General features: G+C 42.9%; 1 protein-coding gene across 1 annotated transcript in view; it reads left to right on the forward strand.

The window, feature by feature from the left end:
* The window catches only part of USH2A (usherin), a 301,382-nt gene that overhangs the window by 241,263 nt on the left and 44,103 nt on the right, over window positions 1–16,016 (forward strand). Inside the window, exons 55-59 of the mRNA XM_087829032.1 lie at window positions 2,537–2,644; window positions 7,437–7,620; window positions 8,543–8,700; window positions 14,525–14,683; window positions 15,376–15,538. Of these exons, the coding sequence (XP_087685158.1) occupies window positions 2,537–2,644; window positions 7,437–7,620; window positions 8,543–8,700; window positions 14,525–14,683; window positions 15,376–15,538 (772 nt within the window). The remainder of the gene's footprint in view (window positions 1–2,536; window positions 2,645–7,436; window positions 7,621–8,542; window positions 8,701–14,524; window positions 14,684–15,375; window positions 15,539–16,016) is intronic.

The following is a 16,016-nucleotide window of genomic DNA, read 5'->3' on the forward strand; positions in this document are numbered from 1 at the left end:
TTATGGCCCACAGGCAGACTTTTCATGGTCTCCTTTCAACACACATTTACTCTTGAAAGTAATGGTACTTGGAAGGGTAATTGCGATGAGTTTGGTTATAATATGCCTCTTTCCTTAAAAAAAAATAAAGAACAAGATTCCCTGTGGGCAGATCCGGGTAATTTGCAGACACAGTAATAATCTTCACTGCACCGAAATGTTAAATGCTAGGCTTTTTCTCCATTCATTTGCCTTTCCCCCCCTACACACTGTTTCCTACTCTTTTAATTCAGTGCCGAGCCCCTGAGTGATGTTTTCTGTTCTCCTGCTCTTCGACTCCAGGATTAAGTTACAGTCAGAAGGGTTCCTTGGAGACATCTCTCTACTTCCCTCTCCTCGCCCTGATCAATTCACGAGTACTTTCCAATTGGCGTGCCCTTTTCATTGCCTGTTGCTAATATTTCATATATATCTCATTTTAAGGACTACCAATAGAGACTTACTTAAAATGACAGCAAATTCCGCTTGAAATGTGTTGGTTTTATTGCGTCGTACAGGGTCATCTATATGAAGGGACATCTAGTTCATGTAAATCATCCACGCCTCATGGCAGCGGGTGCTGTGCTTGCAGGGTGTTTGAACCAAGCCCTCGGGTAACCCAGCCCCCTAACAATATGGAAAATACAGGACCTGAAAAATAGAATATAGGAAATGGTGGATTCCGATATCGCCTTCTCCCAAATTAGCCTGCAGCCCATAAGCAAGTCTACACTATCCGTCGTGCCCACAGTTTACAGATGTGGAAACTGAGGCACCCAGAGGTCAGACAACTTGCCCATGGTTATAGTTACTAGACAGGTAGAGGTTAGAACCCAAAGAGTCTAATTTCAGACTCTTTTCTCCGACAGCCATGCAATACTGAGTCAGTGCCTGAATTGCAGTAATATTTAAAATTGTGTTTAAAATATACCCACTTGGATTTTTATATATATATATATATATTTATATATGTATATGTTTATATATTTATATTATGTTTATATATTTATATATATTATATTTATATATATATATATATATATTGCTGGAAGTTTCACTGGGCTTTGAGCTACCTATGTCATCGTTTTCCATATAATAACTGCATTTCCTTGAAAAATAACTGCACTTCTTATAAAATATGTTCAGTTAGTACATAGAGTGCAGTGAATAGAGAAGTAAAAGTAGAACAACCTGAGACCCGTTGAATTCTCATCGACATATGTGACTTCACTTTCAGGGGCGATGCTGGTGTCGGACACGCAGAAAAAAAGTCTAGAGACTATTTATTATTCCCCAGTTATATTAGTCTTTTTAATAGCCTGCACCCAGAGGAGATTCGGTCGCTCAACGAATAGATGCCATGGGCAGGGATACGTATGAAATTATGAGAAAGGGCCAGTTTGGCCCGGTCACTCTTGTGATGGGCGTCGTGGGTGTACACTGTCTCCTCGCAGCCCTGCCATCCCTGTGGAGCACTTTCGTGTGCTTGGTCTTCTTTAAACGATATTTCACAAGCAATGAACATTTAAAATAGGCGGTATTGAGAAATAATGGTGAGAAATAAACCTCAGGATACCACCCTTGTTCTCAGACTGCTTACGTTCTAAGCGAGAAGTGAGATACTCAGATGAACGGTGCTCTAAGGGTCAAGACCCCCCTTTTCCAGTAGTGGCAGGACGTGGGGTCCTCATCAGGCTAAATCAGCTTTTGCCACTGCAGTCTCTGTCCTTCCTGGATGCGTCCTACCTATTTTTTAAATTTTTTTCGAGCTCTATATGTTATCATCGTTAGCATTTTCCCATAAGCTTTTATCAGACGTACATGGCTCGGGTGTGACTTGGATCTTTCGTCCCGCTCCTCATCTGCAAATCAGGCGGAGATCAAAATCGTGTAAATGCTCCATCGCACCCAGATGGGCGATTGCGGTCGCATCAGTATCTGGATCTTTTCATTAAACCGATAAGGAAACACAAAGGGCTTTGAAGCTGAGTCCTGGAGCGGCTCCAGCTACACAACATGAGCGCTTTAGCTGAGAACCCAGGCCACGGCTCCCAGTCTCAGTGAACCAGCTGATTAATTATTTTTTTTTAAATGCATCTTTATTGTTTAATTTATCTTTACCACAACGTAAGAAAAGACTTTCAAACAAAACAAGAACCCTGGAGCTCTCTGAAGGTGGGACGGGCTCTTTGGGAGTCAGAGGGCTCCCATCTCCTGAGCAGGGCCGCCTCGCCAATGACACCCCGTACAGGGAGATCAAGAAAAAAGGTGCATGGCTGGGGTCCGTGGAGGCTAAGATCTCTTCTAAGGCTGAGAATTTATCATTTCATCAGTGATTCGTGAAATGTCCATTAGTACTGAACTGCTTATGAAGTTCCTCTCTTCTTTTAAAGAGTGTTTTCTGCTCTTAAAAAAATTTTGGATGTCGTATCGACAACTCTGCATGTTGCTTCTGCTGCTTAGCTGATAATAAATAATCCTCTCCAAATGAACTTTATTTCTGGTTTGCTCTTTCTAGGTCTCCAGCCGTACACCAGCTACAGCTTCACTCTTACAGCTTGTACATCTGCCGGGTGCACTTCGAGCGAGCCCTTTCTAGGTCAGACTCTGCAGGCAGCACCTCAAGGTAATTAAAAATACCCGTGATTTGGGAGAAGACGTTTTCCTGTGGCATTTTAAAGTAAACTCGCCAAGCTCTTGCATAATGAACTGGGAAGAAGGCATAAAGTCAGTAGGTACAAAAGAAAATAATATTCTAGGTTTTCATTCTTCAGGTTTGGTTCAACTCTGTGCCTCCCCAGTTAACGTTTGCTTTCAATTCTTTTTGACCCTTTTAGACTTAGGATTCTATAAAAGTTACTATTCTTATGGACTGGGATATGAAATTCCTCCAAAAATCAAAAGTTGAATATTTCTGGGGTGCCTGATAGAACAAGTACCATGCTCACTGCTGAGGTTGACTTGCAATCAAGTAGACGTGATAGGACAGGTACCCAAACCCATAGGAAGAGGGCGAGTCCAGAAGGTGACCTTCAGAAAGAAGAGGTGAGCAGGGTGCTCAGGCTAATCTGAGGGGCGTGTGATGACCGCCCATCCAGACACCCAGAGAGAGTTCATGGAGCAGTCGGTGGACTTCGGGGGTGGACCACGAGCAATACGGATTCTAACCGATGGACCGTGGAGGAAACTTGCAAACATGGGGAATGTAAAGTGGGACCATCGCCTCAGAAGGCAAATTGGCATTAAGTTTACAATGCTGATTCCCCGTGACCCAGCAGTTTCGTTGTAATTATCTGTGCCAGAAAATAACTTTTCCACAACTGCTCCAGGAGGGGTGTACCAGGCTGCGTGTTGAACCATGTTTTGTTTGTCTAATGGCAGATGTTGGAAGCAATCTCAATGTACCCGAGTAGGGGAAATGCCAAATAAATTCAGGTATAGTCACACTGTGGTATTTCACGCATCAGTTTTAAAAAATGAGATGGATAATCCACACATATAAAGAGGGAGTTAATAGAACTCCATTAATATATGGTATCTATGTGTATAAAAAGCATATATAGAAAATGATATTTATTTATATAGGTAAATAAATGCACAGACAAATTCTGGGAGCATATACACCCATCTGATAACAGTGGTTGCTTATGGGTTGGGAACTGGGTGGGTGGTATCATCTACTTTTAGGAAAAAAAACATGCTCAAAAGCTCGGACTGGTGCTCAACGAATTATTTTTAAAGATGTATTATCTGCCTGTTTTGCATGTGGGGGAAATAGAGGCCTAAATAAGTCTCTAAACAAATGTAATGTGAACTAACATCGTAGAGTGCTGAACCACTTGTCCATGACTCTGCTAATGAAAGGGGTTGTTGCACCTCAGAATATTAGGCCTGAAGTTCCTACCAGTAAATGGGGAGTAAAATGGAAAATTCCACATAGGGACATATGGCTCCTCCCCAGGAATTCACTAATGATGTTTTCTATATAAAGAATGCTTCATGTCAAAAAGCTTAGTGTTCCTTTGAAAGGAAGAAACCAGCAGTGGATTTTTTGGAAAGGTAAACTATCCAATGGATACTTTGATGGTAATGGATACCTTCTAAAGGATCCACCAGCCATTTTTTTGGCTGAAACTCAAGCCTGATAAAATAACAGGGCCTCTTCCTCCAGTTTGCTCACGAAATCCATACATTTAAATTATTAGAAGATAAATGTCTATTTTCCCACAGACCCGACAGCCTTTCTTGACTCAGATTTCCTGACTTAAAAATTATAGCTTTCAACAACGCAGGGGAGTGTGAGATGAGAAATGCTATCCTTGAGTTCCTTTTTTTTTTTAACTTTAGGCACTTTTCCTTGAACACAAATAACTGTGCAGAGGAGTAATAAACTAAATGGGCTTTTCTCCACCGAAGAAATGTGGATTTAGGATCCATTTTCTGGCTGCATTAAGTGCCATTTGTGAATAAGTTGTATGTGGAATAGATGTAGTTGGCACATTTAACTGGAGGGTGTAAGGAAACCAATCGCCAGTAACATTAAGTTCTGTCATTCTGTAGGATGGAAACAAACATGGCATTTTAAATCAGTAACCCAGACACCACTAATTATAAAATGCCTATTCGAGTGAATTAGACGTAGATTGAAGGGCTAACATTTGAGTGTCCTACGTGGATTTGGAGAGAAATAAAAGAAGCATTTGTTCAGAGCCACCCTGAGCTCCTCCCATTTCTCTCTCATTGTCAATCTTAGAAACAAAGGGGAAAAAGTTAATGTTTATTACGACCTCATTGATCAGTTGGACGCAATCCTCTACAATTTTAGCCTCATAGAAAATTGTGTTCCTTTAGCAAATAGTGAGATGAGTTGGGATGGTTGCTTTCTTTGTAGAATGGCTGCCCAACACAGAAAATGACATGACACTGGGTAGAATGCCAAATGAATAAATTAGTAAATAGTACATAGTCCGGATGTCAATGCATCCTGGACATCAGCTAATAGAAAATTGGTTCCCTTCACCTTATTTCAGGAAGAAAAAAAAAGCCAATCCACAATACATGTTGGGATTTTTCTGTTGAAATGAAGGTGTAGAGGGAACATGAGAGGGGGTGATATCACAAGGCATTCAAGATACATGTCAAACAAACCCAGTAGACCCCTTCCTTTTTAGGTGGTTACCATGTCAAGAGGCCCACCAAGGTCTCCTTCTGGAATTTCACTCTTATGCTCCCAGCTAGCTTACGTACTCAAGGTAATTTCCCTCATGACCACGTAAAGTTTTCTTCCCTTGAGTTGCCTTAACTCAGCCTTTCTACTATGTAAAATAGGCTTCTGATGCCACCTGAGACTCAGGCTCAACGAGGGGACAGACTCTCCATCTGGGGCTCTCATTAAGACATTCGCCAAAGGTGGTCTTACTCTGTCAAAGATTCCTTGCAGCTGCCAAGGTGACACTGTCTCCATGTCATTATACAAGTCAAAACACAGCCCTTGTTTTTTCACATGTCAGTCTCCTCTTATAAATCAAACCAATGGCCACAGGATTTTGATCAACATGAACAGAGCTTGTTCACATGTGAAACTCAACTTTTACCTAAAACGTGAAGCAAACCCAAAATGTTGCTTCATTTTATTTCGTTAACTTCTCCAAATCCACAGGCTGCATTGACTGGTTCAAACTGGAAACTAAGAAATAGTCTTTTTCATATCTTGGTGATTTTTTACATATGTTTTTATTGATTTTGGAGAGAGGAAGGTACAGGGGGGGAGAGAGAGAAACATCATGGATGAGAGAGTCATTGATCGGCTGCCTCCTGCATGCCCCTTACTGGAGATTGAGCCTGTAACCTGGACATGTGTCCTGACCTGGAATCGAACCCTGATCTCCTGGTTCAGAGGTTGACACTCTACCATTGAGCCACACCAGCCAAGCTCTTGGGGATTTTTAATACATCCTTCAAGGTGAGAAAGACTTGACTTCAGGAAGAAGATTATGAGTGAATTTTTGTACTTTCTGTTAAATCAACAAATTAATATCATGTTTAAGTCAGAACTGTAATTAAGTGGTTGAGTCATCTCATGGCTGTTGGCAGAGAAACTCAGAAGAAAAAAAAATGTATACAATGATTTGTAGATTTGTCCAAATATTCAACACAGAGCAAGCTTTCAGGACAAAATGAACTACTTTCTTCTCAGGAACAAGTTGTTCCGTAGAAAATCAGTATGTTTTATGCCATTTTGAAATCGACCTTGATTCATTTGGGATGTTGCTAAACACATTGTATTTGAATTTCCTGAAAATTGTTTTTTTTTAAAGTTTCAGGATCTTACTCTTAACTGAGTAACTTAGGAGAGAGTCAAACAAAAACTTGTGGATGGAGACAATGGTGCCAGGTAGGCCAGAGGCAGAAAAATGTAGGGCCACACAGGCTAGCACAAGGAGTTGAAATTATATGAATAATTATATGAATAATTTTAAAAGGGTTGTATATGTTATAAAGATCACATTGGCATGCATATATATATGTATATATTATGCACTTTTATAAAGATCACAATGAAATATGGCTGTAAAGATATAGGGAACGATAGGCATTTAGGGTAGAATCTGCAGGACTTAATGATAGGTTATATTCAGAGGTGAGAAAAGTGATAGCCTCAAGAATAATTTTTTTGCCCAATAAAATGGAAAGACAGACACGATCTGGAAATGAGCAGATTGTAGACAGGAAAATCAGGAGTTCTGTTTTGGAGGTGTTAAGTTTTCTCTATATAATTAGTCATCCAAATGGAGGTGTCAGGTAGACAGTTAGATTCATGAGCCTGAAGCTCGGGAGAGAGTTTTAGTCCAGTTATTGGCACTTGGGAGTGTTCAGCATAAAGATGACTCCGAAAACCGAGACTCAGTGGGGATCTCCTAGGAGGTGGCTTTTGGAAAAGAAGAGGGGGACGGCCTCCCTGTCTGGGGACTATGCCACTTTGAGGTCCCCTGGGGAGGTGGGGCCTGTGGGGCTGGAAGGAGGGGCTTAGAGAAAAGGCAAAAAGAAACAACAGAGGGCGACAGAGGCAGAGAGAAATCATGTTTATTTGGTGACTTGGATAATTCAGGTCAATACCAGGTGATGTCACTTTCACGCATCCGTCAAATCTTGATTGCATTCAGAGTGACAGCCAAGTCAGGGAATCCCCCATCCCTGCTTGGATGGCGTTCGCTCCTTAAAGGCAATTCCAGAATAAAACAATCCAAGCCCAGTTATGCATTTCGCCTCCAAAGAAAACCAAGAGTCTTGCTGCCGCTCACCCCGAGATTGTTTTATCAACAGAGAAAAGGATCGGAGCGTGGGCAGTGACGCGGGGACTTTGGGTAGAGTGTTTCCTTTACCCCAGCACTGAACGCTCATCGTGTCGTTTCTGCCAGGCGTGTGGGCGACACCCCGACACATCATCATCAATTCCACGGCGGTGGAGCTGTGCTGGGGTCCCCCGGACAAGCCCAACGGCCTCGTGTCGCGGTATCGGCTGAGTCGCGACGGAAGCCTGGTTTTCCTGGGTGGCGGCGAGGAGCAGCGTTTCACCGACGGCAACCTGCGGCCCAACAGCAGGTGACCCAGAAGGAAACTTCACCCATCGTGCAGTTAGGTTTTTAGATTTTTCAGGCATGAAAAGACTGTGCCTCCCACTGAACCGATAGGGAATTAATTAGTTCATCTCACTCATTAGCCGTCGAATAGCCGAGGAGGTCAGTGGACCCAGTTCCGATGGCGGTGACACAAGTGCTAACTCCTTACGTTAGTCTTGAGAACCTGGGGGACTCCTTAAAAATCTTCTAGATGACTCGAACGCTTGAGAATGTTGACGCAGACAAAATACACAAATTATTCAGCTTGAAAAATGACCCTGTGTTCAAAAGCATACATTCCTCAACCAGCAATGAAAGAAATGGAAAGGGCCTTGTTCATCAACTCCCTTTTCTTTTGGCATCGTGTGTTCTCTGCTCGCTGCATGTAATAGACCTGAGTGATTTTTGGGGGGCGGATGTCCACCTGTTTGCAACTCATACCCATTCATTTCTCAGCAGAGACAAAATATATTTAAGATCAGCAGATGCCCTGTTGCCGAGAATAAAGATGGATTTGGCTTTATTGTAGAGAGTGGGAGATCGGTTTGGAAACATTTCCCTCTAAATATATTGCCCTGAACTCTCGCCCATTTGAAAATGGGGCAGATTAATTGGGTCCCTCCACAGTGCGCAGCACGCCCTGGGGCTCTCCTGAAATGGCGAAGAAAAGCCTCAAATTGCTGGGGCGTTAAAATAAAGTCGGGAGGGGAGAGAGAGTAATGGCCTGGGGACAGCGGTGCCCGTGGTAGACCCACGACCAAGTCGGTGGTGCAGTTTCTGGACAGGGGCAGGGACTTCGCAAGTTGTCCCAAGTGTAGGGCTAAGCAATGGGGAGAAGAACAGCCACCGTTGTTCAGTTCTCCCGCGCATTGCCTTGCAACAACTTTTTTTTCCCCCCGATATAGATACGTTTACAAGTTGGAAGCCACAACTGGAGGTGGCAGTGGTTTCAGTGACGAGTACCTTGTCCAGACACCTCTTTTGACCCCAGAAGAAGTCCAGCCTCCGTACAACATCACAGTGACCGGGCCTCATTCCATATTCATAGCCTGGAACCCCCCAGGTAAAGAAAGAAAGTGCGTGTGTGTGTGTGTAGAACATTTTAGAGGAAATTAAGTGGCAATAAAGACGGTATCTATTAAGTATTAATAATTTAGTGAATTTAGTAAATCAGAAGGAGATCATCTGTTTCCTGGGTAATATAAACAAGATAACATAAACCACGCTTTTGCAGATATGCACACATAGGTAAACATACACACATACATACGTACACGCAGATATAGACATAGGTATGTAAAGATGCAGAGATACACAGATACACGTTGTTGTATCAAAGCCACACTTTCAGGTACCAGAGCCTAAAAATGTCACCTTGTTCGCATATATCCATGGAATCGATTCTGCTTCTCTCGGGATAGCGTCGCTGCCTTGCGACCTGGTAGCAGATGACCCCTTGGCATTGTAATAGTCCCTTCGGGGTTTTGTGCCGCAAAGAAGAGAGCCAGCCTGACACCAGACCCACCCTGCGGACCGGCCGTTTCCAAGCCTCACTCCAGGGTCTCCCGCCAGCCAAACTCTCGAGAGCAGTGTGGCCAGGAGGCGCCCTGGCTGGGCCAGTTACCTGTCCTTTTAACAGGATCACACACGCACGTGGCCATTGCCCATCCGAGGGCTTCACGCTTAGTGAGGATCTGAAAACCTATTTCTTTTAAGACAACCAACGTGAGGATGAGTGGAAAAAACCAGAATTCCTGTCCCAGGAACGCCACCTGTTAGCCGACCTTAAGCCATTTCTCTCTCTCACCTCCGCCTGTAAGTCGGTGAAAGGACGGTACCTGTGTGGGGGGTGCTTAGAAACATGGAGGTAATTCCTGGGATTGGCATTATCTGGTTTATAATATTCTCTAGATAGCGCCGGTTATTTTCAGATGAACTGTTTTTGCCTTTAATTACTCATTTCTTTTCAAATGTGTTTGCTCCAACATCTGCTAGATCCCAAGGCCCCCATTTTTGTAACGATAAAACCACCGACTGCGGGACTGGGTTAGTCCATTTTTAAGGCTTCTTTCACATTTCCCAGCATTTTGCCATTTTTTTTGTTTGAGTTCGACAGCGTCTATTTGCGTTCAATGGAAAACGTTTCCATTTAGAAAGGGATCATTGTGACATAAAACACAACTTTTGGTGCCTTAATGGAATCTTAACTCTTGGCTCCCGGAAGCTTTGCAGAAATTGTTCTAACCCAGCCCAGGGGCTGTTGCAGAGATGCTTCTCCCGCCAACTCGGACCGTGTAGCCGATGGTTAATAAATCTATAATACCCAGACCTGTCAATCTTGTCGTTTCAGATGCACAAAATCCATTACAGAAACCCTGTAATATATGGAAAGATTAAAATCTTAAATTACACTTTTTTTCCCGGTGCCTAGAAGGATTTTGAACTCAGTAAACAGGCAGATGATTTTGACTCGTGTATAATCTACAGTTGATTTTATTGGAAAGTACCTCATGCTGGGTGTTGATTTGGATACTAAAAATATTTTCCTGTTCCTGGATTGCCACAAATATATATTTTAAACGGAAAGAAAACAAACTTGTAATGACTGGAGGTTGTTTATTTGCGTTACAGTCAAGAGCTTTCTAGGTGTTCATCTCAGTCCCGTGCCATTACACTATGATTACTCCATGGGCAGAGCTGAGAAGTGGGCACAACTGTCCAGACCTGTAGTTTCTATACCTGAAGGAACATAAGAATCACCTGGAAAGCCTGTGCAAAGATAGGCTCTCAATCCAAGTCTACTGAAGAAGAGTCTCCTGTTCCGTGAGCTCAGTGAGACGGCATGTGAACCGTTCAGTGGGCACCGGGGACATGCTGGACATCACTGTTCACATCTACAGGCCACATAGACCAGGCTCATTTATCCCCAAACACGTCTTCTCACCTCTCACCAGCTCTGAACCTTGGGTCAGGACTTACACATCGATATGAAAGCAACCAAAGGACACATGCTGCCTTAATGGGTGGAAAATTATAGGCAGTGAGAAAGCAAATACTTCGTGGAACACCACTGGTTTGCTCAGAATAGTGGAGCTGGATCTCCCTACTGCTTGAGAATCTGAACATTCACAATTATTTAAACTCCAAATGCAATAGGGAGCCTTTCTCGTCTCTCAAGGTGACGACTGTATTTTGAACTCTGTTAGCCCTCGGTCATGTTCTCATTAACAGTGTCATTGCATTCAACACACACGTTTTCTCGCTAAAGATGGTGAGTTATTTAGGCTTAATGCAGAATATCGAAATACCGGGGCTTTTCCTCTCACATTTATCTCCTAGCCCATTAAAGAATAGAACTGGCAACAATTCTCCTACTGAGAAATTTCAGTTAATATTGCTTAGGACTCTAAATGCTTTTTATTAATTAAGCTTCGGTGAAAGGGAAGCTAGCCACGGTGAGGCCTGTCTATAGACACGAGGCAGCTTGGCGTTCGGGTAGCCCATTGGCCGCGGCGTGTTAGATTGGACACTCTCCACTCAAAGTCAAGATGGCATTAAGATTTCTAAGGATTCATGTTGTCTTAATTGGGATGATGCAACATTGGCACGTGTTTCACTTGTCTTATACCCAGGTGGCAAGCCATGCTGAGTTTCAGAAGAAATGTAGAATTCATATCCACGATTTATAGTTTATTTGCACAATTTTAATTAGAACACTTAAGTTCTCTTTTAACAAATTCCAATTTTAGTCACCGTGTCACCCGATAGGTCCTCAGACCTTACTCATCTTAGAACTAAAGATCGCACCCTTCCATTTGTCTATCTTTTTTGGAAAAATGTTGATTCAGGTCCTTTGTCCGTTTTTTCGAATTGGGTTATTTGTTGGTGGGAGTGGTTTTTGTTTTTTGGTGTGTGGTTGTTGTTGTTTTTTTTTGGCTGTAAAGTTGAATGAGTTTCTTGTATATTTGGATATTTAACCCTTTGTCAGGTATGTGGCCTGCATGTATTTTCTCCCATTTTATAGTCGGCCTTTTCATTTCGTTGATGGTTTCCTTTGCTCTACAGCAGTGTTTTTAGTTTGATGTGGTCCCTTTTGGTGTTTACTAAATGCAGCTTACTCTGTTGAGGCCTGATAGGTACTGGGCGTTTTTCTAAGAGATTAACACATACCTCAGTTAGCACTCAGTGCATCTTATAGTATGGCCTGTGGTTTTCCCTATGTTACTAATAGAAGAATCAGTTGAGATGTTATAAGCTGTTTCCTCTTGGTTAGTCGTCGCATAGGTGTGGGAGCCAAATCTCAATGAGTCTGACTCCAAATCCTATGGTCAAAACCACTGTGCTGTATTTTCTCACTGTTTTTCTATGTGAACAGTGCTGAGAGTAAATGACTTTTTTCTGCATTCTACTCTGATCAGAAGCTTAAAACATTTGCTATAGATACAGCAAATATACACGAGGGCAACGTAATCCAAGGATGGTCCATCCAGTAACCCAGGGGGGTCATTGTACTTGTAGCTTAAACTTCATGGGATGCAGTTCATTTGCCTCTGGGTAGATTAATTCGTCTGGTCACTGTAACTAATGTGAAAATGCTTCCTGCGCCCCACGCAGGGGTGAGGTGGCATTCTGGACGCCGTGGGGGTTGTAAAGAGTGAGACATTGTCCCTGCTCTAAGGAACCCCGATAATGTGGGGGCCTAAAGTGACAGCTGTTACACAAACTCTGTAAAACTCCCACAAAATATGTATAGATGTGTGTTTCACTTGCACAGCCCCCCAAACGACATCATCAAGACCTCTTGGAATTGTCCCTGCTCCAGCTCCTTAAAAAAAAAAAAGATTTAAAGGAAGGATTGATTGACTCGTCCCAATGTAAAGTACGCAAGTGCTATGAAATGAAGCCACAGAGAGAGAGAAAAGTTGAATAATTTAACTTTTGTATTTGTAAAGATAATCAGGGTTTTTCTGATTACATCTTAACTTCATAAATGTTAAATAGCCTATCAGCATCTAGTTGCTGTAAATTATGAAAAGGGGCACCGCGAGGAATACTAACCAGCGCGACCCTTGTTCTTGAGCGAGCAGGGAAATGGGTTCCGGCAGCCTGTCACTGTGGGATGGGCGACACTGACTCCAAATAACTAACTGCCTTTGCACGTGGGGCAAATCGGCTCACTTGAGCTGCCACCGCCCCCCCAGGTCAGACATAAATGCATGAACTTGGGGACCAGTAGTCATGGGGCCTCCCAGCTGAATTTCACAAACACGCCCATCTCTTTTCATTTTGGCATCAGGACACCAGGGAGCAGGGTCGGTTCAACTTGTTGCAGGTGGTATAGGGTTGGCGGGGACCCAGGGGCCTGTCATGTCACAGTCCTGTAAATTATGACAAGGGAGGGGACCCTCTCTCCTAAACGCATGTCAGTGTTTGACACGGTCACAACTTCAAGGAGCATTTTCTGTCTCAACACCTCATAGGTACGTGCAAAGGACATTTACTTTTGATTAACCAAGAAACCAGGGTCTTTCTCTGAGTCTACACTAAGGGTCTTACTCTATGGCCTATAGCACAGGGAGGAAACTAGAAGAACAGGTTTGGGAGTAGAAAATCCAGTAATTCTGCTTTGAACTTGTTGAGATTGAGGTCTCTGAGAAGTAGGCTATTGAAATACAAGTCAGAAATGCAAGAGAAATATAAGGCTGGAGGTAAGGATTTAGGAATCATCAGAATAACAGTAATTTAGGCTATTGGGACCAATGCAGCAGATAGTTTAACTAGGAGGCTCTTCATTTAAAATAAAAATTCCGTCTGTGTTCAGCCCAACCTAGCACTTTTTCCAAAGGAAACACGTAATCGGTCCTTCTGCCTGGGTTCAGTATTTCCTTCAGACGTCTCATTTTCACCTATCGCATGCAAATTCCAGAGCATCTCTGCTTTGTACCAGTTCTTTTGCCTTTTATATACTGGGGCTCCATCCACAAAAAGCCAAAGCACATTGCACTCTTCAGGCCTCGGCTCTCACGGTTGAGTCCTGTGCTGGAGATTTCATAGTTTCTATAGCAAAGCTAAACTTAAGTGCTGCGAAGGTAAATAATTAAAAGCCCACACATGTTATGAGCATCAGATCAATGAGAAAATTAGGGGGGGGGTACACTTATTATAGTCTTCATTCAGGGCCCACCCTTCTCCTTGAGCCAGTGTGTGTATCGATCGTGACCAAATGCCATTTGCAGGCATTTAATTACATGCGTAGATTGCGAAGAGGCTAGAGTGACAGGACCTTTCTTTAGGAAGCACTGTGAAAAGGGACATTTTTCAAACCCAAATTTCATGTGTGTTTAGATGAATACATCTCACTGACAGAGTGGACTGTCCTGACTCCATAAGTAACGCGCTGGGAAGCCTCTAGGTAGACCCTGATTTGGGTACTTTATGGGTTCTTTTGTCAAGGATCCTTGTCAGACTGGGATGCGTACACAATGCGTACAGAAAAATTATTGTCACAAGCAAAACCAGTGTTTTTTTAGGTACTTTAAGAGTAAGTTAGCCTAGGAAAAATACATGACACCATTTCTGATTGCCTTGTATTTCTTAAGAGGTGAAATGTGCTTCGTTTTTATTTGCCTGCAGAGTGTATCTTTGAAAAGAGCTATTATACTTCATTTGTCTTTTGAAATGAGTGGTACCCTTTTGTTGTTTCTGGAATATGCATTCTAATATTTCCCAGTGTAAGTTTCACGCCGTTATGAATTGCTGCGTTAAGCAGCGATATGCCTTTATGTTATAAACGTTTAAATATATGTCGTTCTTAAAAGACAGGCATTTGTTGACCACCATTCTGTGTAGCATTCACGTACATTTTTTTACTCTCTCTCTCTTTAAAGGGGTCCTGATCCCCCATATGCCTGTGGAATACAACGTCCTGCTCGATGCTGGCAGTGTGGCACCTGTCATCTCCTCGGTGGGTCACCGTCAGTCCATCCTGCTGGGGAACTTGGCTCCATTCACACAGTATGACATAAGGATACAGGCCTGTCAAAATGGTGAATGTCTTTCAGACACTTGTTCTGGGCTTTTATGAAAAAAAGTGTTTTATATATATTTAAAAAAAAAAAAAAAAGGGATAGATTCTCAATTCAAATACAAAGACTAACATTTCATTTCTCATTTGCACTGAACTGTTTACCCAGAAAAATCAGAGCCTGGTACTGAGTGAAGCATTATGCATTTCTGCACATTAAATCATGAATATTTAAATATAGTATTAAAATAGTGGTATTGCAGAGTCTTGTTTTATAAGGCCCTTTAAAAGAAAAACACCTAGGTCGCATCAAGGGATCACTGGGAAAATAAAAAACTGGCTATTACAGGAATTTCATGGGCAACATAGTCACCTTGGCTGTGTATAAATTTTATTCAGGAGGGGCTGGTGGGGGCATTATTGAGAAGCTGAGTTACAGTCAGCTGACTCATAGGTATTTTAACGTGCTTTCCTGACCCCTATCTCACGTGCGTGCACTGTGGCCTTGAGTTCTGTGGCTTAGACCCGTGGTCAGTGAAATCATCCGTCTCGGTGACCTTCGGGAAGAGCCTCTCTCACCCCCTTCATCCCTTCAAATGCTGTAACACCCGATTGCTAAGAGCCCAAAAGATGCGGATCACAGTGGGGTACAGTATTGCTTCATCTCCAGTTAAAGAAATTACTGAAGGTCTTGATTTTTTTTTTTTTTCCAAGGAAGTTGTGGAGTTAGCAGCGGGACGTTTGTCCAAACATCTGAAGCAGCCCCGGTGGATCTAAGTCCCCCCGTTCTTAGGGCCCTGGGATCGGCTTGCGTAGAGGTTACGTGGATGCCACCTAGGAACCCAAACGGGGTCATCACCAACTATTTTATTCACAGGTAACACTTTACTGTTATTTTTGATTATTTAAGAATGTGTACTATTCCAGGACTGCGGCGTCAGATACATTTTCTGTTTCTAGTAGGGGACGGATGAGAATTTATGGTTTGGGGAGCACCTTCTAGGCACCAAAATCGGTACCAGAAATGTTTATATATTATCCAAGTGGGGGGAAAAAACCTCAGCTACCATGTAGCAGTTCTGCTTGAGCCTGTTTGAAAGACCAGACCTCAGAGCCACATAGGCCTTTCCTTTGCTGAAGTGGTGGAGCTTCGTCTAGAGGCTCCCTGACCCGGAGAAGATGGTGAGTCCAGAGAGGGGCCCAGGTCTGGAACGAGACGCCTAATAATATTCCCATCACCTACCATGTGGGAGACGGACAGGCTTTTTCCTAGCTGGGAGCTTTCTGTGTGTCTGCCTTACTTTGTTCAGGCTGCTCTAATGAAAATGCCATCAGCTGGGTGGACTGGAAACAAC

This window comes from Miniopterus natalensis, chromosome 21 (assembly GCF_054644295.1).
Source record: "Miniopterus natalensis isolate mMinNat1 chromosome 21, mMinNat1.hap1, whole genome shotgun sequence".
NCBI classification, from domain to species: Eukaryota; Metazoa; Chordata; class Mammalia; order Chiroptera; family Miniopteridae; genus Miniopterus; species Miniopterus natalensis.